The sequence below is a fragment of the Neltuma alba genome, unplaced genomic scaffold, assembly GCF_004799145.2.
Source record: "Neltuma alba isolate B1F8T4 unplaced genomic scaffold, ASM479914v2 tig00002374_pilon, whole genome shotgun sequence".
In the NCBI taxonomy this organism is placed as follows: Eukaryota; Viridiplantae; Streptophyta; class Magnoliopsida; order Fabales; family Fabaceae; genus Neltuma; species Neltuma alba.
The window spans coordinates 331,585-356,521 of NW_021632837.1; the positions used below are offsets into that span (position 1 = coordinate 331,585).

At 39.5% G+C, this 24,937-nt stretch overlaps 2 protein-coding genes across 4 annotated transcripts; one reads left to right on the forward strand and one right to left on the reverse strand.

The window, feature by feature from the left end:
- Positions 1 to 1,555: 1,555 nt before the first annotated feature.
- LOC114724273 (uncharacterized) lies at positions 1,556 to 2,299 on the forward strand. The gene has a single exon (XM_028910598.1). It carries the CDS (start codon positions 1,682 to 1,684, stop codon positions 2,237 to 2,239), a length of 558 nt encoding a protein of 185 aa, XP_028766431.1. The 5' UTR covers positions 1,556 to 1,681; the 3' UTR covers positions 2,240 to 2,299.
- Positions 2,300 to 3,810: 1,511 nt separating this feature from the next.
- LOC114724452 (auxin response factor 5) lies at positions 3,811 to 10,570 on the reverse strand. 3 transcript variants are annotated; one of them, XM_028910818.1, is made up of 16 exons: positions 10,188 to 10,570; positions 9,650 to 9,969; positions 9,318 to 9,479; positions 8,998 to 9,110; positions 8,122 to 8,220; positions 7,971 to 8,027; positions 7,705 to 7,857; positions 7,542 to 7,626; positions 7,368 to 7,458; positions 6,921 to 7,085; positions 6,682 to 6,804; positions 6,196 to 6,271; positions 5,923 to 6,058; positions 4,574 to 5,847; positions 4,299 to 4,489; positions 3,811 to 4,175 (listed from the first exon to the last, which is right to left on the reverse strand). In XM_028910818.1, exons 3-16 carry the CDS (start codon positions 9,418 to 9,420, stop codon positions 4,037 to 4,039), a joined length of 2,805 nt encoding a protein of 934 aa, XP_028766651.1. In that variant the 5' UTR covers positions 9,421 to 9,479; positions 9,650 to 9,969; positions 10,188 to 10,570; the 3' UTR covers positions 3,811 to 4,036. The 3 variants fall into 3 exon arrangements, with proteins under 3 accessions (XP_028766651.1, XP_028766634.1, XP_028766643.1); XM_028910801.1 differs by having other exon boundaries at positions 4,574 to 5,853; positions 10,188 to 10,569; XM_028910810.1 differs by having other exon boundaries at positions 4,574 to 5,853; positions 9,318 to 9,553; positions 10,188 to 10,569.
- Positions 10,571 to 24,937: the final 14,367 nt, after the last annotated feature.

Genomic DNA, 24,937 nt, shown 5'->3' on the forward strand with positions numbered 1-24,937 from the left:
ACTGAAGATCCTATTAATGTTTGTGATAGGCATAGCTAGTCTAATTAGGGGTGTTTAATTGTATCCCGTCCGAGCATCCCATCCTTATCCCTGTCATTTTGGGACGGGACAACCCCATTCCAAAAGTTTTCTGGATGAGATGAAAGCAAGATAGGACAAAATTGTTTCAGGACAAAGGACGGGAGTGTCCCATCCCGGTCCCATTCCAACATATCATCTTTATTTTAGTTGTTATAAATTTATTTTATTTATCACTATAATAGTGTTTTGGTAATGATATTTATCAATTGTTATTTTTGATTTGTTTGTAAGTTATTTTTGTACGGGTTACATGATATTCGTTGTAATGAATATTTTAGGTTTGTTTAGTTTTTTTTGTCTCTCATGATTACAAAAAAAAATTTTCTTTGTCATTGTTTCCTCATTTTTATCTATTTTCCTCACATTATTTTTATTATAAGTTTATACATTTCTTGCATAGTTAGTTTTCAAATTAAAAAGATAAAAAATTAAAAAAAAAAAGAGATGGGACGTTCCTATCCCGTCCCAGTTATGTACTGTCCCAATTAGGACGAGATGCTATTGGGACGGGATGGGACACGAGACAGAAAAGCCTTCCCTTCCTAATTATCGGGACAGGACTAGGACGGGGTCGTCCCTGTCCCATCCTGTCCCATGAGCACCTGTAAGTCTAATTATAGTCAAGACTTGTTATTTCATAATCAACACTTGTCATTTCTAATATAAATTATTATCATTTTTAATTAACACACATGTTATTTCCTGTTATGTATCAGGAAAAAACACATTATTAATCTTAAATTTAAACTTGTCATTTTCCAATCAAGACATGTCATTTCCAAATAAATTATTGTTATTTTAATTAATGTACATGTTATTTCTTGTTATGTATTAAGAAAAGTTACTCTGTTGATATCAAATTTAGATTATTTCTCAATTAAGACTTGTCATCCCTAGATAAATTATTGTCACGAGCTGGAGTCATAGTAAAAGAGTCGAATTATATTTTTGTTTGCATTATAAAGTTAACAAATTTTTGATGGCCCAGTTGTCATCTTCTTTTTTGTTGGTCTAAATGACCAATAGGTAGTGGGATCAAATATTACCCCTATTATTTTCTTGAAATATTCTCACATGGCCCAAAAAAATCTGTGGTACAAAAAAATTTCACCGGTGGCAAGTGCCGGCGATTAGCTGCCGTTTGTGGAAGGCCACCGATGAGACGTTAAACCTTTTTTTTGAAAAAAAAATAATAAAAAATATTGTTATTTTGCTAAATTTTAAAATTTCAAATTTGGGGATGACTTTTCCCTTTATCATTTAAAATCTTTATCTTCCCAAGATAAAATATCATATACTTTCTTTATTTGTTATTTTCCCGTAATAATACTGGTTAGATTTGATATTATTAAGCAAAGAACAGAAGAAGACGTTAATAAAATAAATATTGAATCCGAACCGTGAAGATTAAGATCTGAACGGCTATTGGCAAGCGGCAGGGAGACAGTCTCTTTACTCTCCCTGCGCTTCACAGTTCGCACTCAACGAGTAAGAAGCATTTAATTCCGGAAAGAGCCGATCTGCTTCAACTACAAATTTCAATCTCGCGGCCTTCTCCTTCTCCAGTCTGTGTGTGAGTGGGTATAGGACTCGCCTCAAGATGGGTTCTGTTTCTCTTAAAATAGGGGATGGCACTGCCAGATTTAAAAGAGCCACTTTGTGTTCTTCGGCAGTCAACATTCTCATGATCTTCTGTGTTATCACTACCAATCTTTTTGCCCTCTATGCTTTCACTGCTTCCCCAAAACACCATAGCAACCACCTGCTTCTCCACACTCAAAAGAACTTCTCTCTCATTTCTGAACAGGTCTCTCTGATACTGAGAGAGATCGATACGTCTCAGAAAAAATTGACCCAGATGGAAAAGGAGCTTCTTGGCTATGAAAATGTTGACCTTTCCAGGCCTAATATCGCTGGCGAACTTAAACTCTATCTCCAGCATCACCAGCTCCCTCTGGGCAAAGATTCGAGAACTGGGATCACTGAAATGGTCGCCTCCGTTGGTCACTCCTGTGAGAAATCAGCGGATTTATTGTCTCAATACATGAATTACAAGATTGCTGGACCTTGCCCCGATGACTGGAGTTCAGCGCAGAAACTGATCTTGCGCGGATGTGAGCCTTTACCGAGGAGGAGGTGCTTTGCTAAATGTTTCTAAGGTAGGTCTTTATCCTTTTCCTATTTCCCTTTGGAAACCTGTGGGTAAAAGACTGTTAACTGGAGTTTTGCAAGAATTTTGAATGTTTGAATGGTATCCTTTAGAGATTGCCTGGTTGCTTTGATTTGGTTTGGAAACCTGTGGGTAATAAGACTGTTAACTGGAGTGGCCTGGGTTGCAAGAATTTTGAATGTTTGAATGGTAAGAAATTGGGTAGAGATTGCACTGGTTGCTTTGATTTGGTTAATGGCTACGAGAATCAGAGATATGTGAAGGCTAGGGGTAAGAATGATTTTATCATTGACGATGTGTTAGCATTAACCCAAGGTTCCTGTATTTTCAGTTCCGTTTTACATCTTTATTCTGTATTTGGGTACTTGGCTACTTTCTAGTTAAATTTATTTGTTATGAAATGGAAATGAATTGCATTTTTTGGGCTGATCTTGTTGCTCTAAGTCTCTTGAATTGCAAAGATCAACCAATGAATTGTTTCCTATATGGGTGATGAGTATGGCATTGTACTTGTAGCCGCAGGATAAGAATTTGCCCGCTCCGGCTTCTCTCATGCCTTAATTTTTACCCTTTTCATTGGAGCGTCTCCTTGCAAATGTCCACATCCCAACTTGAATGGCGAGGATAGCGGTATAGATTATATATCCTATATTAATTTATTTAGATGTTGTAAAATTTACTGGATTCTTACTTTGTCACTTCTGGATAGCAAAAATTATGAGCGTATCGCACGATCATTCTGCACGAATTTCCCGGGAGCAGAATTTAGCGGGTGCCCAACGGGAGATGGGACGAATAGGCCGATATTTCAATCTTTGCGATAATTCTAAATATCATATCTTTAGACTAGCAATTGGAATAGATTGCTTAACAGCGCATTTTGCTGGGGTAAAATTAACGGTGCATTTAGTTTGAGAGCTGAGAAATTTAAAGCGGAGGGATTTTTCTTAGCAAATCCATCTGTAGAAGTGTTATTATTTTTCACCCAAAATCCATCAAATGCTAGGAAAAGGCCCCTTGAAAGTTGAAACCACAACACGCCCTATAATTACCTATTTCATTGGATCCCAACAAGTGAGTTCTTGGAATCTTGGATTCTTAAAGCTCTTACAATTGTCTCTAAGAATGTATCAGTCCAAGTATATAATACTTCATCGTTGCAATCGTCACAGAGCAACAATAATATCCTTGAGAGACATTGCTTGTCGCCTTCATAAATGAGAAAAACTCATAAGAACAAGCCCAGAAACTTCTGAACAAAGTCAGCTAGATGGAAATCCGCAAAATCGGTTAGTGGTCCTAAGGGCAGCCGCCTGACATGGGCCCATTGAACTGCTGCACCGCAGCACTGTTTAGAAGCTGCATTCCCTCTCTCTCCTCATCTGTTTAACTTCCACGGGTAGATAAAATCCTGATCAGGCGACACATCCCACGAATTCGGTCGTCTGTACCACATTTAATCACCCAAATTTAAAACATTACTTCCTTCGCAGAAGCTATGGAGGACATGGCAACTAATCAACCCCCTATAATTACCTATTTCATTGGATCCCAACAAGTGAGTTCTTTGGAATCTTGGATTCTTAAAGCTCTTACAATTGTCTCTAAGAATGTATCAGTCCAAGTATATAATACTTCATCGTTGCAATCGTCACAAGCTACACAATAATATCCTTGAAGACATTGCTTGTCGCCTTCATAAATGAGAAAAACTCATAAGAACAAGCCCAGAAACTTCTGACAAAGTCAGCTAGATGGAAATCCGCAAAATTCGGTTTAGTGGTCCTAAGGGCAGCCGCCTGACATGGGCCCATTGAACTGCTGCACCGCAGCACTGTTTAGAAGCTGCATTCCCTCCTCGCTCATCTGTTTTACTTCCACGGGAGATAAAATCCTGATGCAGCGGACACATCCCACGAATTCCCTGTACCACATTTAATCACCCAAATTTAAAACATTACTTCCTTCGCAGAAGCTATGGAGGACATGGCAACTAATCAAACCCAAAAGATCACACGCTGCATTGTAAAGAGGCTAAGGAACTTACTCCCAAGGATCATCCCCAACAAGCAGAACGTCGTTTTCATAATCTACATATACCAATTTCCATCCTGAACCTTTGGTGTCGTTCAACAGACCCTCAAGTCCAAACATCCGTTCAATTGCGGAGATCAGTTCCTCGTAGTTCTTAAAAGTGGTTACATCTAATGATCTTCCAACTGACCCTGCCTTTTGAACCTGTAAGCCCAGAATACCAAAAACATTATATGCTAGGTATGACCTTGTACATTAAATCCAAATTAGAAGTTATCCACCACAAACCTTGGTGTAGGTTCGCACGGGCGCAGCAACTTGCGGCCATGAGTTATTCTGCAAGAAGCTGCTTTCATCGAAATCAACACGGCTTGAAGATGCACCACCACCTGAGTTGTCAGGTATGTCTTGCAGAGAGAAAACATGTGACTCAGCTAGGCTCGCGGAGGTTATCTGAGACTGGACGTCCTGGCTCGAGCTTAAGTTGCCAACCATGCAATCTGATGGGTTCTGGAAGTCCCCATCCTCCTTCAACACGCAAAAATCATCCAAAATGGTACTCGAAGTAGAAGGATCAACCATAGTACTTACACTGTAACTAGCATCAACATTGACACCACTATACACCCCGCTTTGGTTATTGCTCTCAGCTGATAGATCCCTCAGATTGTTTGAATTAGATACACAGTTAAAATTCTGCAACCCTTGCTGTGAGATGGTTGTTAACTGGTCTGCTTGAGGTGACGACTTGAAATTTTTGAGATAATGATCCCACATTTCTGGACTCACGGAGGGCAAAGGAGTATTAACTGCTTGTGGGAGAAGCGGAGACTGTTCTTGCAAAGGCCCGGCTGATCTACTCAATCCAGGAAAAGATTGCGAGGAGCAATACAACATCCATTCATCAACATCCGCCTGAGGAAGCAGGCCATTTAAAAGAGCATAATCAGATTGAGGAATATCAACCATTTGAGAATGAGATATTGTTGATTCTAACTGAGGCTGCCCGGGCCACGGACTCTGGTTTTGATTAAGCAATGCCATTTGGCTCGCATGGCCTGGTGGGTTCATAGGGTTCACCGCTGCTTTACCTTCTATTGAAGGGCAGTCGATGATATGATCAGTTAAGTCCACAGACTCTAACGGCGCCTTATCAGAAACTGCTCCAGACGATTGAGCATTCTCAATTTTTGGCAGCGGATGCTGTTTGCCAGCTTCATCACTTTTCAACAGAGAATGCAAGTTGAAGGCATTAGATTGGTCAGGGAGAGATTGAGAATGATCTCGATTTTTTGGCAGTACGCTCCCTGAACACATGATACGTGCTTTTTGGTTATCTGTCGCTATTGTCTTCTTCAAATCTTGTGAGACATCACTCTTGGCAGCAGATTCTTGCTGCATGACTGATGAAAAGGCTCCGGGATTGTTCACCAGTTGAGGTTTAAAAAGAACTTTCATCAGATGTTCCATGTATAGATTTTGTAAAGAGTTTGGGAGCTCCAAATTTGCATTTTCAGGAACTTGTATAAAAGGCCTTCTTAACAAAGTTCCCCACTCATTCTCTGCACCTAACAACATATTTTTGTCAATAAACAGAAGCCTTACTTATAGATGAAAGGAAGAGTTCACAAACTTACCAAAAGATCCAGAATGAAATGGTCGTTTCAGACTCGAAGTCAAAGAAGGGAAGATAAAAAGACTCTCAGGAGTCTCAATTTCCCAAGCACTAACTCTATTTTGCTTATCACCACACCCTGGCTCATCCCACTCCACCTGTTTAGTTAAAAATTGTGAAAGATTTATCACCGACCAAGTAAAGCAGGAAAAAGATTCTTCAGAATATAATTTTTAAACATAAAATAAGTGCCGGAGGATATGCTTTTCAACAAGTAACGAGCAGCCAAATTCACCTGAATATTTCTCCACTTTGAACCAGGCCACCTCAAAGGATCCAAGTCACTGATACCAACTATAGTGCCCATATACCTATAGAAGGAATGAGTAAAACTCAACATCTTTCTGCATCCTATGCCTCATAACCATATCAAAAGTAGGCGGTAATAAGCTTGGTGCGTTGGTTAATACTACCTTGGTTCTAATTATAAGAACTAGTTGACTAATTTGAAGAGATTAAGAAAATAAGTTAAGTTAGTTAATTGAAATAAATAAGTATTGTCTTTCCTAAAATATTATTGATTAGAACTACTATTGTTAAAGGGACTATCTTGAAAGAAAAAAAGTATAAATATGAGAAACAAAATGAATTAGGGTCTTACATTTAGAACCAAAATAAAAATCAAATAAGGTTTTATATTAAAGACCAGATGTAGTATTATCTAACAAGAGCAGAGAATATTCTACGTGCCATGATATTCTTCGGTCGGTCAAGAAATTACCTGCGCTTACCCGATTCCTCTGTCTCAAACATCATACCGAATCTCATGCCAACTGAGAGTTGGGTACCATATACAGCTTTTCTGTATTTAGCCAGTGGAATAACAAATTCTGAAGTGCATGCCCTACATATAAGGAGGAGACGCTACACTCAAACGAAATTATCCAAGACTCCGTCATTGAACTAAATATTAAAAGCTAGATAACCCTACAAGCATGCTAATGCTAAATATAAACATACCTTGGGTTGTAGAAAACAGTAAACGGGCTCTGATTAGCAGCAGCATGAGCTGCGGCGGCTAGCACACCAATATGCATGCTATCCGCAGAGAGGACTGATGACGGCAATGTTGTCTGTTGACGATTTGCGCGCCTAACACCAACTAGCAATTGTGATTTCTCGTCCCTGTTAACAATGACACAAAAGAATAATTTGCTTCATTGTCCTTTAGACATTTCGGCTTTAGGGGTCATCCATCATTATTGCAGTTTTAGCTTTTGCACGAACATCATTCTACCTATCTGGATACGATAATGGTCATTCATGCAATTACTTGACTGAAAAGAAACTCAATGAATTGCTATGGGACATTTACCCAGCATACTACACTGACTCTTTTTTTTTGGGAAACTACACTGACTTTTTTTTTTTGTGAGTAACTATGTACAGTTTGTGACCATTACTTACCTGATAAAAAGAACAGCATCACCAGCTTTAAGCCTCTTTGAGCCGACAAACAAACTCCAACCTGTTGTGAGAAGATGTCTCTTCGGCTGACCTACATTAAGAGTACAAAACTACGTAACTCGTCCACATATCCCATTTAAGAGATGGGGACTTGAAGATCAAAAGCATTCTCACCTCGGTATATATGTCGGAATGTCCAAGTGTTATCATGTAAGTCTCGGACAACGAGCTCTTGGGTTGGGGGTTGAATGGTATAGTCCTGAAAAATAGATATATCCGTTAAAAGGTATATTATCCGCAAAGACAACTTCCGACGAAAAACTTGTTACAGGCGTACCAATGTAGGGAAGAGCTTTTCTGCGGCCCTGCGAGGTACAGAAAAGCCACCGTGCGTGCTTGTATCACTAGCAGTCAAAGTTTTGCAGAAAAATTCACTCGGATGTTTACTAGGCCTCATCCCAAAATCAGATATAGGAAATACATCTTTTTCCTGACAAACAGTGAATTTCAAACTAAGAAAAACGTCCAATATCAAAATTTTATCCTTCCATCGCTAACAGCAACAACTTGGAAATCTGAGACTTCGTGGGTATGAAAGCTTACAGAATTCAATGGTTGGAGACTCATTTGAGCGTATATTTCGTCCGTGTCTTTATCTGCCTATTTTAAAATACAGCAGAACGGTGAAAATTTTTCTAAAGATTACGCATAATATGACAAATATAAGATGTCGTCAATTAGCCCGGACACTCACATGAAGTGCAACATTTTGAACTTGGCAAAGCAACTGAGACTGAAGATTCGGATAGTTTGGAATCTGTGAGGTTGCTGTTCTTCTAGTGGAAGCCGCCACCTGTTCAGATTGAAATTAATTTTTTTAAAGAAAATAGAGGTCACCAACGCACCATGCTTTAGTAGATCAATGCTAATTGAGCATTTAGAGATAACTCGGCCCAGAAGCTTTCCAACAATCACCGCAAAAAACGAGTTTTTTTAGTTACATTGTGGCTTTCTCTGTATTTATCAGCCTCAGAAACAAGCTGGGCATGCAAAACTTGTACGCTACTTGAAATGGAAAAATGGGGCAACTCTCCACTTTAAAACAAGGTGAACTCAGGAATAATCTAATGGCTATTGCATGCAAAAAGCACCACATACTGTATCCAGAATCCAAAGAATGTTCGGCGATATGAAGTTGCATCAGAAATATGCAAATGAAAACATTGACCAGCAAACATTAATTCCAATTCATCCGTTAAGTAGGATGAGTTGCAGAAGGTTGAACAATTTTAGATCTAATAATACTCGAACCGAACTACCCTTTTTTCACTGGAATGTTCTTATCTAGAAATGAACAAGTTATCTATCAGTGCGGGAGATCGGTTGACAGATAGAACCCAAGTATTCTGGAAGACTATCCATGTCGAATGTATACTAGCATATAAAACTAACAACTTCTCCGCACCTTTGAAAACAGCTTCAATTATCAATGTTTATCTTTCTGGATGAAAAAATTGTAACTGGTAACTGTGGTGTTCTAACGTGCGACATTTAGTGCTGACAGCACAATACTCAAATGTAAATCAAACCTGCGGACAAGACTAAGAATCGGAATGTGTACTAGATTTACCTGTTCACTGTGTCCCTGAGGGAAATAATAAACCAGACTCCCCACCTGAGGCAAGCCTACAAGTGGGCCAGCGCAAGCATGCCATAACTCGGAATTTATACTCTTTCGGCCCCCTGAAATCAGCAGAATCAAACTCAAGATGCGAGCATTGAATATTTACTCTTGAGGAAGACCAGAGATGTGCAAGAGACCTCACCACGCTATGTTTATAGATAAAGCTATATTTAACTTGAAAATGTTTCTTGGTTGGTTCAAGGCGATTCAGAGCTAAAATATATAAAAACGGAATTGGAAGAGAAAATCATGGCAATGTAACATACCAGATTGATCCTGCATTTCTTTCAACATCTTCATCTCAGCAGCTAGAGATTGACCCCCAACAATCAATCCTCCGGTTTTAACCTTGTCTTCGACGAAAGCCATCGCTCTCCGCTTCAACGTAAACCAGAAGAGCCCATGTTTCTACGTCTTGGATTCAAAACCTGTGTAGTCCACCAAACAACAATTTTTCAATCCCGGTTGGAAAATAGCACATCGAGTGATCCCACGTTTCTTGCTGGAATAAAGAAGCAAGAATCACATTGGTTGTTGGAGAAAACAAAAGAATACAAGCAAAAGCCAAAAAGCAGAGCACAAAATGGAGGAACAAAACCTGCAAAAGGAGGTCTGAAAATCTTAGAGTGGGGCTCGGCAAAACCAAAAACCATGGTTTTGCATCAACGCACGAGGACCGAAGCACGAATGGGGCGTATTATAGAGTTGAGTACTTGTTTCCATCTCGACAAGAAACTGACCTTTCACTCAGTGAAACCTCTCATCCCATCCTTCTTTCCTGTCGAGCAAAAGCACCATTACCAAAGCCCTCTCACCCTTGTTCTCTCTCTTCTCTTTGCTTCCAACAGCAAATAGTGTGCATGCTCCTATCCCGCCCTACACACTTTCGTACACACCGGATTCCTTTGCAGCTTTAAACTGTGAGCAAAGAATCAGACTCGAACAATAAATTTTCCATTAAAAAATGAAAACGGGAAAAAGCAGAGCTAGACTGTATGAGCACGAAAACAGTTCGGTACAGAGAGAGGGAGAGCAGGAATTCTAAAGACGTGATTTTTTTTATATTTATATTTTGTTTTCTTATTCACAAAAGGAGGGAGAAGATACGTGGGTGGAAAAAAACTCCAGCTTTTGACCTTTTAAAGTGTCGCGTGGATTACGAGGATATGCATTTGCATAATTCACCAGTTCGTCTCTCTGGTTGTGCTTGTGTCGATTCATTCTTTGCTCCTTCTCGCATCTTCACCCGCTTCAATTAACGTTGCATGGTGCATATATATATATATATTTTTTTTTTTTTTGCGTTTTCATCAGTATATACTTTTTTTTTCCTTTGTCATTGATAGTATAAATTGTCAGCATGGCTGAAAGCGACAGCAAGATTTGTGGCGTAATATAGAGCAAATACACGTATTCGGGAGCTTTAGTTTGAAAGCACGAAAATAATGTTAGCTGGCGAGTAACGGAAATTTAACATTTTTATTTTGCTGATGCAAAATGCCAGAAACAAAAATTCTGAAAGCTCGAGACCCATATTTCGTAGGTTCCCCCTCTCGGAAAATGGCATGGCGGCAGCGTTTCAATGAAAGTTTGCTTTTGGAAAACAAAAGGAAATAGGAAAATGAAGACTGCTTTCCCAGCTTCTGAGCTCGATGATGTTTGACCGTTCCTCACGCGTGCGGTTCACGACAAAAACCAACGGGTTAAAGCCCCGAAAAGCAGGCTGACACGTGTCGACAAGGAGTCTGCACATCACGGCGCCGTTTTCCGCTTTTAACATTTCTTGCACCGGTTGCGTTTCTCATTTAAAGAGCACCAGGGGAAGAAAAAACCCCACAAGAAGAATCAGCGACGAAGGATAGGATGCAGGGTTGAGCCAACATGAAAGCCAGTAATAGAAAACGCAGGAGAGGAGGGAGAGGGTAGCTTTCTTTATGGGGATTGTGAAAAGGACCTCGTACTTACTGGCCTATATTAGTTTGTTAATTTAATTTAGTGGTGGAGTGACTTGTGCACCAAGGAATGTGTGGATTATCTTGAAATGTACAATGATCAATGCCAGTCCCTTACGGCAATCCAAACTTTATTACGGTGCACACCTCTTCACTCGGAATTGAACTCCTCACGTTATTTAAAGAAAGGGAAGGGATGCGGTAAATTGCATGGAGGGTCGTGACCTTTTTACTTTTTGAAGCATGCTAATCAAACTAAAAGGTGATGTACTGTTTTGCATGCCACTAATGCGCACTTGTATTTGGAGTTGGGGTCATCTTACAATTCTACGTAGCATGGTAGCAATAGCAATGTTCGGTGCCGTGTTTGGTTTATATATACACACTATGAGAGATTCGGGATGGAAAGGCCGGGTTTTGGCGTGGGAGGCCACCACTTTTCTGTGATTACACGACTCATGCAGGGCTCATCATTATTTACAATCATTTCCTATACACGCCCTCCTTTTTTTTTTTGGCCCAATAAAATGACAATACTTTTAGCAGCAATGACTTTTCACGGATATCATAATAATAAAACGTATTCATCAACGACCTTACTAGATTATAGTACTCAAATTAAATACACACACTAGACAATTTTTTTTGTATTATTTGTCTTGCATTCGTTGAGAATCATAACTAATGCGTGCTACGCGGATAAGAATAAAAAGAAGGAAAATGCATGACACGCAGAGACATACTTGGGTCAAACACGCATAGTTGTGAGCATGCGCATGGGGCCATGTGAACTTCTGACAAAGTGAATTATGCGTGTAATATTTTGTTTAATAAATCCGGTGATCAATTGTCAGGATTACTTGGTTACCAGATTGAATGAAACTGCAAAGTATCAAGTAGAATTGAGAGAGAGAGAGAGAGAGCCACTAGCAGGGCGCTCGACTGGTAGATGAGGGCAGGGACTTGGGTAAGGTGGTCATGCAATAATTTCACCCAATAGAATAGTTTATAAACATCTTTTTAATCCTAATTTATAAAATAAGATAAACATGTAAAAAACAACAACAGTAGTCTTCCCTCGTTACAATCCTCTCAGAAAAAAGTCAAAAACCAAACGGGACGAGGTGGATATGATGATCATGAAGGCAAGCAGAATTCATGGGAAAAAGACAAGAGGGTTGATCAAGTCAAAGGTGTGGACTGTGGAGGGCGAATAAGAGAGGGGGGTGGGTCCTGGTGAGTGGTTGGGGGCAGGAGCATGCGCACTGCGGATATGCGCAATCTCAACACACAAAAAGGGGAGCCATGCGGGGCCCGCAACCCATCCACGGCAATGGCAAAGCAACGGGTAGGAGCCTCACTTAATCACAACCATCCATCAAGCAAGGGCTCCGGTGCCCTCTTCCAAATTCTCCAACCCATTCCTTCTGCATTTATTATTGGGCACGCTGACTGTGATAGTAAGAGTGCGCGAACAGACATGAGATTTTAGGCCCAGTCCTTCGGACGTCGCGTGACCAAATGGTAGACCTCCCGGGTTATGTACTGCTAGTGTGGTAGCGGCACCAAAAGAGTAAAGTTGACAGAATTTTGGAAAATCACAAATTACAAAGTGAGCCCGAGGAGGAACACCCCTCCCCCCCCCCCAAAAAAAGAAAGAAAAGAAGAAGCATTTCGGTCAAGATTTATCATATGATGAATTCAGAAGCAAGGGATCCACACATTGACTAGGTCCCAGTGTTCACTACATTTTTATTTGATGCAGAGGGTGTCACGCGCCTCATTCCTAATCATGACTGTCAATTAGCCTTTGCTTTCATTCATCCATGCCGCATCCTAATTATTTTTTTCGGAATTTGAGAACTAACCCCCAGCCTGCCTGGTCTTAGTAATAAGCTTTACCATCTGAGTTCAGCAGATCGTTTTTGAAGGTGTTTGGATGAAAACTAAATCATAATTTTACAAATGATTTTATGATATATGAAATAAATATGTGAATAAATTCGTTTCGATTTACAAAAAGGTATTTTTAAAAAACACTTATGGGGAATCCAAACACCCCTTTTGTTTTCTTGCCCTGCTCCAGTATTTTTCGTATTCGCACATGCAACCACTGCTTTCCACTTTCCTCAAACCTTTTTTTAATGTAGTAACTGTTAAGACAACAGATACAGTTGACGGTGATTAAGAAGAAAAGATGTGGTCGTCCATGATGCATCAGCTGTAAGGTGTAGCCCCGTCGCCGTAAATGCGTTGCGAACTTTTGTCCGTCTCACTTTGATGTCCCGTCAGCTCACACTATGAAAATCTCGGGTACTGCGGATAATTATATAAAAATAATGATTTCAAGATGCTGCCCCTGGGGCGATGCCTGGTGGCGGGAGTGGAGATAACAATAACATTATTTAATGAAACACAAAACTAGATTGTAGGAGCTTTACAAAGCATGCAAATGATTGAAATTATTATCGAGTTTGACAATTTTCTTTTCAGGATTTGGGCAACAAGAGAAATAAATGGGAAAGGAGGGAGAAAGAAAGGCAGAAAGGGAAGGGAATGATGAAAGGGGAAAAAAGAGGGGAGGGAGAATGTAGGGGTGGTCCATAGAGGGGGGGGAGGCGTGGGGAGAGAAGGGCCTGGAAACAGTGGATGATGTGGGCATGTTGGGGGACACTGCCTTCTGTTCCTTCTGATCATGCCTATCTTCATTTTGTCTTCCACCCAACCCAAACCATAAACAACAACAATCTATTTCTTGTAAGTCTCTACCTAGTGCGTTCGCCGTTCTTCTTCTTCTTCCGTTTTTTTTTTTTTAAACCTTTGGCGCATACGAGGGCAAATGCCCAAGTGCACTCTCTTTTTTTTTTCCTTTGTTTTGATAAAAAAGAGGACAAAGCCCCTGTCAATCACGCATGACATAGGAGGGCCATTTGTACCAAAAAAAAGACATAGGAGGGCCAATGCCCAAGTGTGTTCATTTATTATTCATTATAAATTTCCGATCACCTTTCCCTTTTTGTTCGCGTAAACCGATGGGCCGATGTGCAAGCCCGTTTCATTCTCGGCGCTCCACAGCGAGGCTTTTAATCCCCAAATTTAAATCACGCATGCGCAAAAATGACGCGCTTTGTTCTGATTGTTACCCACCACATATTTCTTCCAAAAAAACTATAACTTTATGAATTCTTAATCTCTTGCTTGAGATTTCGTAACTAGTGTTATATAATAATAGAGTAGCGTTCATCAATTTATACAAATTGCAGAGGACCGTGCAACTGCGCGTTAGGAAAGCAGTTTGAGAAGCATGCACGATAAATTATTTAAATAAAAAAAGGAGTAAATAGAGAAGGAACATGCTAGCATTACAATGGTAGATGGTTTTGCCAGCAGCAGAGTTGTGTTCCAGGACGAGGGATGACTTGCGCAGGCGAGACGCCAAGAGAGCAGACGTGATTGCAAATGCTTACATTGTTAAAAACTAAATCAGACCAAAAACCGGTCACCCGGCTGGTTTGATCGTCGACGAAAAACGGGCGACCCATTGAAAGTCAACCAGGAAAAAACCCGTTAGCCTGACTAATTTAGCAGGTTAACCCAGTTGTGTGTGCATCATTTAAAAAAAAAAAACAAAAGTTTGTTTTGATGCAAAAATATTACTCCTTTCAGTCCTTTTCATAAGAGCCCGAAATTTGGATTACCCTGATCCTTTTTATAACATCCTGCTGGGTTTTATCTAATCATTTAATATATTTTTACCAGGTTTATCCGTAATTAATTTTTTATATTGCATTAATTGCATGGTTGGCAACTTGTCATATTACACTCTCTTTCATCTTTTCTCCCACTGTTACTCTATTTCTCTCTTTTACTTGTTCCCTTTTGAATAAGGGCATACTTGGTAAACAAAATTCATTTTTTATATATTTATTACTTTTAACTAATTTTTAAAACCGCATAATTTAATCATCAAGCTCTTATAAAAAAAAAGATTAGAGGGATCAGTTTAGTGACTAAAGGATTGTAGATGGGAATATTTTGTTACCACAAATCTATTTTGGTATTTTGCTAGAATGAATATTTAATGATTTTAATAATATGATATTATGATGTCAATTTTGTCAAGAGAATTGTAGGAAAAATTGGAAAGAAAATATAAGTATATGGTTATTTTGTCAGAGATTCAAGGTATTAAATTAATATTTAACGTTTTGGGTGGCATATTGAGAATCTAAATCAATTTCTATTTTTTTAAAAAAAATTTCACTAGTTTGATCTCAAGTTAACTCTGATTTAATTCACTAAATCTTAACTTATTGTCTCAACGAGTTGGAAAATAGGTATAGTTTTCAGTGCATTGCAAACACTAGGAGGAGTGCTCTAACTCGGAGAACTCAGCCTCCAGGATTATTGACAACAGTCCAACTATAGCCACCACTTTTTTTTCCTCCTAAAATCAGGACTCATCGAAAAATTCCAGTTGTGAGCATGAAAAATTTGGAAATTTCAGCAGTATTCAGGTTTTGATTTGCCATTAATTTTCTAATCGTGTTCTAAATTATCATTCTCGCATCAAAATTCAATGCAGTTTTCTAAAATGATTTTTCTCTGAAATCAATTCCATGATACTCATCAAATCTCAACCATTCAAATTTAATATGAATGGTCTAAATTTAATATGTAATACTTTTGTTTTGTTAAAAATATTTTCCTTTCAATAGGTAAATAATCCAAAAAAAAAAATGTAACCTATTAACTGTAAATTTTTATTTAAAAATCACTAGTTGAAAATCCAGATCATTAAAACTAATTTTAAATAGTTTAGATTTTACTTATTACTACGATGGGTACTGGTTCTTTTATCTCTCTCACGTTTTATTAGGCTCAGCGTAAATTGCCATCCCTTCAAACTGCAGTTAGTGTTGTGTGGCAAGGCAGGGGGGATGTTGTTGGGCACTCAAGATACTCAGAGTTGCCGTACTAACACGAAGAGCCGTGTCAGTGTTAAGTGGAGACCATGCATTCATGCAAGCCCCACTGATTCCAGTACTAATTGAGCCATCCGCGTAATGAGACTCCAGACTCCACTTCTGTGCTCCACTGCTCTGGCGTTTTCAATTATCTCGAGGGCAGATAATGTTGTCATATTTTTTGGGTGTGTCAAAGAAATGATCCTACATTAATTGGGAATGTGGGAAGACAAAAATAAATTGAGCATTAATCATGGACAGATTTTCTTATTATTATTATGAATAGGAAAATCAAATGTAGAAGAGTTTTAAATGGATTTCCAATGCATTTAAAGATTTAAAAGTGGCCCATTAAAATCCTTTATTGCATTGAAGCATTTAAATTATTCAACGGAAATTTTCTATGATTATCCAACGCCTTGAAACGCTTGATATCCAGGTGCTTTAAACATGTTTTAATGTATTAAATGATGGCCATGAATTTCAAAAATGGAGTAACGTCTGAAATGTTTGAAGTGTTGGTGCGGTTTTATTCCTTTTGATATATTAAACAATGATTATGAAATACAAAACGGAAGCTTTATCTCTTTGCCTCCAACCGTTCACATTATCCAAATTAAATCATTTAATGTGCAACGTTCAAGACTGAACTTTGATTAGCTTTAAGAGGCAAGCAATATTCAGATCATGGAGACCTATAAAAGGGTGCTCTGGTCTGAGGTTCAATATATACAGCTCTAGAGTTTTCGAGCTCCTCTCTTCCCCCTCTTGTGTGTTCTCTTACCAGCTGAGTTTACTATTATTTTCTGCTGTTTTGTTTACCCTGTTATATAGGAAAGATCCGTTTAATCCTGGGGAGTGCCGCATCCTTATCTACCGGTGGTTGCGGAATAGCTCTTAAGGACAACGTCCTTAGGATTTGACTCGGATTAACTATTTATTTTGCAGGTGCTGCCGCCAACAGATAAAGGGTTAGATTTGACTGAGTAACTCTCTGAGCTTGTTTCTGGATGCCCCGCACAACAAGCTACTTTCATTTTTCAGCACCTCAACCTAAATCCTTGGTGCTTTCTGGAGCACCATCACTAGTTGTACTCGCAACATGAGGTGTTTTTTCCTTTTTTTTTTGGGTGCAAATGAGACAAAAAAAAGTATAGAAAAAGGACTAGACAGAGGAGGAATTTAATCCTATACAATCCAGTTGCCATGTTGTTGCTTAGAGTCAACTGCAGCAGTTCCAGCTTGATTTTCTCCAGATACAAAAGATGAAGGGGTATTGCTGGGATGTGAAATTGAAGCATGTTCCAAGAATCCAGAGTGGTCTGGCTGACGCTCTAGTTAACGAAGGCCTCACCAAGTCGGCGCCATTACATGTTGGCGCATCTCATTTACGGCGCCTGGCTGATAAAGATTTTCCTACAATATGGTCTTGCTCCAACCCAACTGAATTGACCATCACTATGGGCCATGATTTAAAGCAAAGCCCAATTCTGCCGTATTCCCTCTCCACAGCCATTGAATTAACATCCACGCACGATGATAGTGATTGATTCCAATGTTACGTATGCGCATGCTTCGTAGCAGTGAAAAATAAAAACGCCGAGAAGTTAATCTTCCACGGGCTACTTGTTAAGCTTGGATAGAAAGATGTTCACTCCGGCATCCATCCATGTTCCCCAGCTTATGCGACGCTGTCCGTTAAACATTTGCACTGAAAAGATATGGAATATAATGGCAGGAGGGAAAGATAGGTATGATGGGCGTTCGGGGACAGCTCGTGTGAATAACTTGTATCGTTATCTTGCCTCCTCCAGACGTATAACAAGTATTGATATTTTTAACATTAAAAAAAGAGAGAGAAAAGTAAGGAGTTTTATAATAATAATAATAATAGTGCATGGTAAGTTAAAATGTGGGAGGAGATGGGAGATTCGAGGTTGGTGAAATATTCGCATACGCACCCAACGCCCATGTGAGGTCCTTTGTTTGATGACAAAAGTCTCTCCCGCATAATCCGGCACTCCAACAGGATTTCCCACTACAAACTCCCGCCCTTTCCTTTTCACTAAGTTACTAACCCCTTTGCTTTTCACGTACACACACGAGGGAAGAAAACCTGTCCATTCTCAGTCTTTGTTTGGTTCGCCTATCACTTGTTCGTTTTTCCATTGCCTGCGTTTGAAGCCAGTTTCAATTTGTATCCATTCAACAACAACTCACGATGGGGCATCATCATGAGCCTTTGGATTTAGAAATTAAGGCTCAAATTAAGATGTGTGGTCTCGTCATTATGCGCCTCTCGTTTCTTCCCTTCCGTGGAAGCCATGATACGGAACTGAAGTGATTATGAATGCAAGCACAGCATGTCACTTGTTTAGCCGGTGCCTTGGAGTAATTCAAGGAATATATTATTTAATTACATTGTTCTGTGCTCCCAGTTAAAACAAAACAATTGCTCATAAATTACCCATGGTAATTTCGACTTGAGGATTCTTGGCTTGCTTTCGGCGGAGGCCCCACCCGATTCCGCCACCCGTTCGGGTGCAGATATATAAACTCTCAGTTTTCTATCTCCAGGTGCTCCCACATCTTTACTATTGACGAGTTAACGTCAGAGAAGCGAGGCAGCTGGATATGAAACGGCTCGTTAATTAGTAATTACTAGTTACTAATGGGTGCCAATCATTTGAAACAATAAAAATAAACAAATAAGGAGTTAATAGTTATGATTAGGGAAGTGAAATGAAGAATTAAGAGGGGAAACCTCCCACCCACCAAAAGTTATCCCCATCAACATCGCACGGACCTGGCGGGCCAGTGGATTGTTCTGTATCCCATCATATTGCCCGTAATTCCGGTCAACCATAATTTAGTAACGTCAACTCCTTATTTGTCAATTTATATATAATTTAATTAATTTAGTGCTTGGACAACTAGCAGAGCTGCTTGCATGTGTTCGTTTACAAGTGCATGTATATGTGTGTGATGGATAGATGGTGAAGTTGTCGCTCTTCTCACTCGTAAAAAGTGGAGGATTGGTCATAAGGGCTAAATCCCTGGGAATTGTTAGAAGGCCGGGCACAGGTAAAAGAACGCCGAACAATGCTTGTTAATCCTTTTTCGTTTTTTCGTGAACAAAGCTCCTCTTACAAAACAAATCAAATGAAACAATCTAACGCGGCATGATAAGGCCGGAAAGAAACCCAGCTACACTGCATATATGAAGCTCGGCGCAATTAATGTTATATGGATACCAGATGTAGGAATTACAGCGGCAAAGGAGGCACGGAAATGATGAAAAAATGAACAAAGAGAAGACGGGGGTGCGGTTAGATATGAGGTGGGAGTGAAAGCGGGAGTGCTAGGTGAGAAAAGGCGGTACTGCGCTGGTGGGGGCTTTTGGGTACGGATATAAAATTTGATGAGAGGGATGGATTAGAGAGAGGTCATCGACGGTTTTCCCAAGAAATAATAATAATGGAGTGATCGCCAAGCATGAGATCAGCAGTGGGCCTTTTGCATTAAAGCCATTAATTATGAAACGGGTCAGAATCTTGTTATCGCTGAAAAGCAGCTTCAATCTGACGAAGCTTTTGTTTTGGAGGGTCCATCATGGAACTGATTAATTAAGCAACGTCGTCATGGCGGAGACACATCGATGCGGTTGAGGCAGGCGTGATTTCGCATATCTTCATCGCCGGAGCTATCGCTGAGCCCAGCCATCGTCTTCATATTATTTCAAGACTAATATATAAAATGGAAGCTCAAGCTCCGTTGATAATATTTCATTTAGAAATACGAGATAAGCCACTTGGAAACGAGTTCCTTCCGAGTAAAAATTGCAAAGGTGTTCCCCATCTAACTTCTAATCTCAGCAATCACGAAATTAGGCTAGAGATTTGACTAATATATTCCAATCGAATTTGTTGAGAAATTTGTGATTCTAAAGAGTAATCAATGGTTTTGCAAGATCCGCCTGAAACGTTTTATTGAAGACGATTTCAATTAGAGTTCATAACTTTAATTCTGTGACTTCTAAGTAAACATTGGCATTTTGTCAATTGTCATTTTAAGACTTTGGGACCACAAAATGCCATGTCATTATTGTCATTGGACGTGAAAACACAATGGCCCTTCCTTTCGCTTAAACAATTTTTTTTTGGGGGGGGGGGGGTGGGGAGGGGTTGGTGGTGGTATATGGCGGGGGTTAGCAGCACTGCAGTAGAGTAGTTTTGCCTAGAGAAACGAAGCATCCCATATGCATCCCATTATTGTCATTAGAAGTTCAGAGCCTGTTGTTAAAAAAAAGAATGAAGTAAAATTTGAAACAAAGATGTAGAATAAACTTAAAATACAATACGATCTACGAAAAGACAAAAAGAAAATTAATATAGTTTTGGTTTGAAACCTTCCCCGTTTTTGCGCTGCCTAACTAGTTGGAAAACGCTGTTTTGACAGCGACGACCGGTATTTACATGATTCAATGTCACATCATCATCAGAATCTGCTTATTAGGCTAATTAACTAATGCGGGTGTGAGTTGGGAACAAATTAAGGAGTGAATGTCAACGGACGCCCCAAATAAATGTTTAATTAAGTAACGAAAAAGCCGAAATAAAGGAGGAGTCAAATTTTGCGAGGGGAAGGGGCTCATGGGAGAAAAATATAAAAATAAAAGAAGGGCAAAAAATGAAGGGGATACGAACGCAGTGTAGTAAACAAACAAGCCAGGTCTCCACCGTCCTACTCGTACCAGTTGCTTCCCCAATCCCTGTGTCCCTAGTATCTGTTAAAGCTCTCTATCAATTTTTTTTTTTTCAAAGGAAAACCTGCCAAAGCTGCTTCCATATCCAATCAAAGAAAGCAATTGCCTTCTTTTTAGCACCTTAGATGATAAATAAAGCTCGTCAAATCTTTCACCCAGTTGCCAACATGTATATAGCTTAACTTATCCGGCGTCCAACTTGGAAGCTAGGCAGAAGGCATCATCTCTTCACATGAAGTCCCCTTCATTCATTTCCACGTACGATTTATCATCCCCGCCTCCCTGTGTCCTTATTTTTATTTATCCGTGACCATTTATTTTATATATATGTATATATATCTGACAACCAAGAATTCAACATTTTTTATCTGCCACGGCTTCTTTTTTCCGCCCCATGATCTAGGTGCATGCACGCATATGCATGTATGGATATATGCAGGCGGCGAAGATAGATTAATGCTGACCCACGAGTTCTGACCGTCTGACACGAGATTGTTTGTGTGTGTGAGAAACCCTATCAACCTATCCTCGCCTCATTATCATTTGTTTCATTATTTAATTATTTATTCTTCAAATTGATCCCCCATCCTGTCTTATGAATTAGGAATTTTTAAAACAAATTTATGATTCTGCACATATCAATTATTTTGCATAAAAAGTCGGAGTATTAACTAGCGTTTCTTCAGAACCACTATTAATTGTAATTTTTCAATTTATATTTTTAAGCAGGGAAAGGTTTATAAAAATATTTTATTTTTGAATCAATTTAATCACTGCTCTCTGATTTTGATGCGTGAGATGGCTAGCCAGGTTGGAGGGATGTGGGTGAGACGGGAGCTACTCCATTGCCAGTGCATGTGGAGGGTTACTGAGTTAATGTTTTAGGCACCTTAATGACAAGCAGTTTTAATAAATGCTGCATGATGAGTGGAAGCATAGACGTGGCGCTCTCTCGAGCACGGTCTTCTTGCAACGCACCGAAAGTTTGTCCTCTCTAACTAAACCCAGCCCATCAATCCACCATCTTATATTCCTGCACATAACAATCGCTGCTTTTATAATAGTATAGTCACCCCTCGAGTTGGTCCGGCATGTGCCAGCTTAATCTGAGGATACTAGCAATAGCGATATAATTTTGGTATTTAATTAGCAGCAACTCTGCGTGGGGCTGGCCCTCCTCTCCTCTAATTTTGATCATCCACTGCTTTATTAAAGCTTATTCCCTCATCACTTCAGCATATATATTTATGTTCTCCGCATTGAGACATTTCAACTGTCAACATTACTTAATCATTGGTCAGTGTGCGTCTCTATGATCCATGAGCAAGCTGCTTTATAACACACGTCGTCTTTCCACATTAATTCCTTGTCAAACTGATCTGTCTAAGGACACCATCCTTCCTCTTCTTCAATCCTATGCAACTCAGACCACCGAAACATCATGGTCTTACCATTCTAACATGGTAATTTCCCCCAACAAAGGAAAAAAGGCTCTGTCCTGGACGACGTCCAATTGAATTTACCAGTATATATAGGGTGGAAGAGATGATATATGGGGGTACAAATTAATTAGAGTTTACGTACAAATATTTTTTGAACATATACTCTCCGAGGCATGTGCAGTACAACAAGGAAGGATTCGTCACATAAATAGGGGTAGCTTATGATATGTACAAAACTTATCTTTTACTTGCATATATATTTGCTCTTCACATTATCAAGGTACCGTGTGCTGCAGAGAAATATATGTCCGGTAGAGAATTTATATAGTTAGTTAAACCGTCACCTGGTTATCTGGTCCCTTCCTGATCTGTATACATCCGTTTCTCTTACAATATCGCTTCCGGAAAAATCATCCGTATATTATCCGCCAGTTTGAAAAGAAATGAAAAACGTATGTATTAGAGAAGTTAAAAAAATTCACACGTTGATTATATTTCTTACCCCCTGTGTCGGACTTCACACAACATGCAGGTAAGAAGATCAGGGGAGAGTAAAATGGAAACAAATAAAAGGAGGTGATTTGATTATGGCTCGCCATATTAAAGATGTAAACACTGAAACTTAACGCTAGGGGACGGGAATTTATTAATTTGATGTGCCCCATTTCTAAAATTTTGCCCCGCTCTTCCTTTGTTCCTCCTTTTAATCTCAGGGGGCCCACCGAAATTAACCCGACCATCCACCTCCTAGTGGGCCCCACAGCCTCCATTTTCGTTCTCTCGCTCCCGTGCCGAAATTTCATCTGCTCCCGCCTTTATTCCCCACGCGGAGCCCCGTCTTTGTGGTTAATCTTAAGGGGCCCACAGAAATCAAAAGAGCATTATGACTCGTGAGATCTGCGTTAAACCACAAAAATTCAAATTAATACGATGATTATATGTCATGAGAATAAAAAAAGTTACAGCATGGAGCTGGGCCGTACAAAAAAGTAGAAGGAGGATGGCGGTGTCCGTCCGTGACGCTGCGAGTACAACGAAGCGAACCCCAAGGCGAACGACTTTTGCCCCAAAAGCGCCACTCTCTTTGGCCTTTTCCCCTTTGACCGGGCCCCTCAGACCCACCGCAGTCTTTTTTTTAATTTCATTTGCCCCCACGTATGATGTATATTTCATTTATGCAGATTAATACTAACTCTGATTTTTAATATAAAAATTAATTTAATTTTAAATATGATGTTATAATTTATTGTTTTTTAATTTATTTTTTAAAGTAATTTTTATAATAGTTATATATTTTAAATGTCCTGTGAAATGGTAGTTATAACTAATGCACATAATTAGTAAGAATATTTAAAAAAAACACTTATTTATTACCAATAACTAATTTAATAGATTTTATTAATCTATTTAAATTAGCTAACTAATTTTTATAAAAATAGTATATACAGTTCCTAAAGGCCATTGATTGCATGATGAACAATACAACTTAAATGCATTAGTTTTAAAACAAAAAAAGTAGGCAAGAAAAGTTTTAAACGAGTTATAAAAAAACACATGGGAAAGTGTGAGTGGGGGATGCGTGTAAAGGAAAAGCAGGATGTGTGGGCGGTGCCATGTCAGCCGGGGAGGGGGGTGACGTCGATTGTCCTCTAGTGTTGGCCAGCAACAACATCAACGTGGACGCGGGACGGGGTGGCCACCACCCGCACCACCGCAAGATGGGAATTCTCTCTGATTCCTTAATTACCCTTCCATGCCTCCCCATGGTAACTTCTTTTGACCTAAGCCTACCCCCATGAAGTTGTGCCAACTTTCGTTCTTCTTTCCTGAAAAAGGGGAAGAGCATCGTTCTCATTTCTCAGCCGTTAGAATTATAGTCTACCCAGAACAAGGCCTCCGTAATTTTGTTTTTTTGGTGACTGGCTTCCATAATTTTGTCAGCACGAGAAAATTCTGGAGCTGTGTATAAAACTTATATAATAATAATTAGACTTTCACATAATCTAAGCAGGGAGAGGGAAAACTGATTTGAGATGACGCAACAAAACTGATGGACAGAGATGCACCATACATTCTTCGTATGTTGCTACAAATTAAAATTTGTGTCCCAACTCCCAACAAACGATATGCAATAATTCAGTTTAATTAAAGCCCCGGATTGAAGCCAAGCATAAACCAATTTATGGTTACATTCATGGTTCCAGGGACATGAGATCATTGAAGTCTTGTTTTTAACTAGTGGATTACATTAATTAATGTGAATAGGAGAGTTGCTCCGGATATGCCTCCACTGGGTGACGATTAGGGAAAATAAGCGTGATCCGCCCTAAATCCCAACAACATGGAATGTGGACCCCTCCGTTCCCAATCCACCCTCCATCCCTCCTGATTCAGCAGTGATGCGCACACATGCAGAGTACGAGTACTTCAAACCTGCTGCTGTGAAGAGGAAATGTTGAGGAGGATTGATCAATGATCTGAACCGTCACATGAGTGCCGCGTGCGTGAGAGGTTTCGCCGGTTTGTCGTTTAGGGAAAGGAGGCAGTGAGGGGCCGGGCAGGCACATGGGGGTTAGTTGGAAACGGCTTTGCTTTTCTTCTCCTTTTTTAAATTTTTTTTTAATTAATCCGTCCTATTTTTAACATAACCACTGCTTAATTTAAATGTACTAGAATACCTTTCTCAGCCTTTTAGCTAAGATCAAGTGTAATTTAAATCTACTAGAGGGATTAAATAGATTACTTATTGTATATACAAAT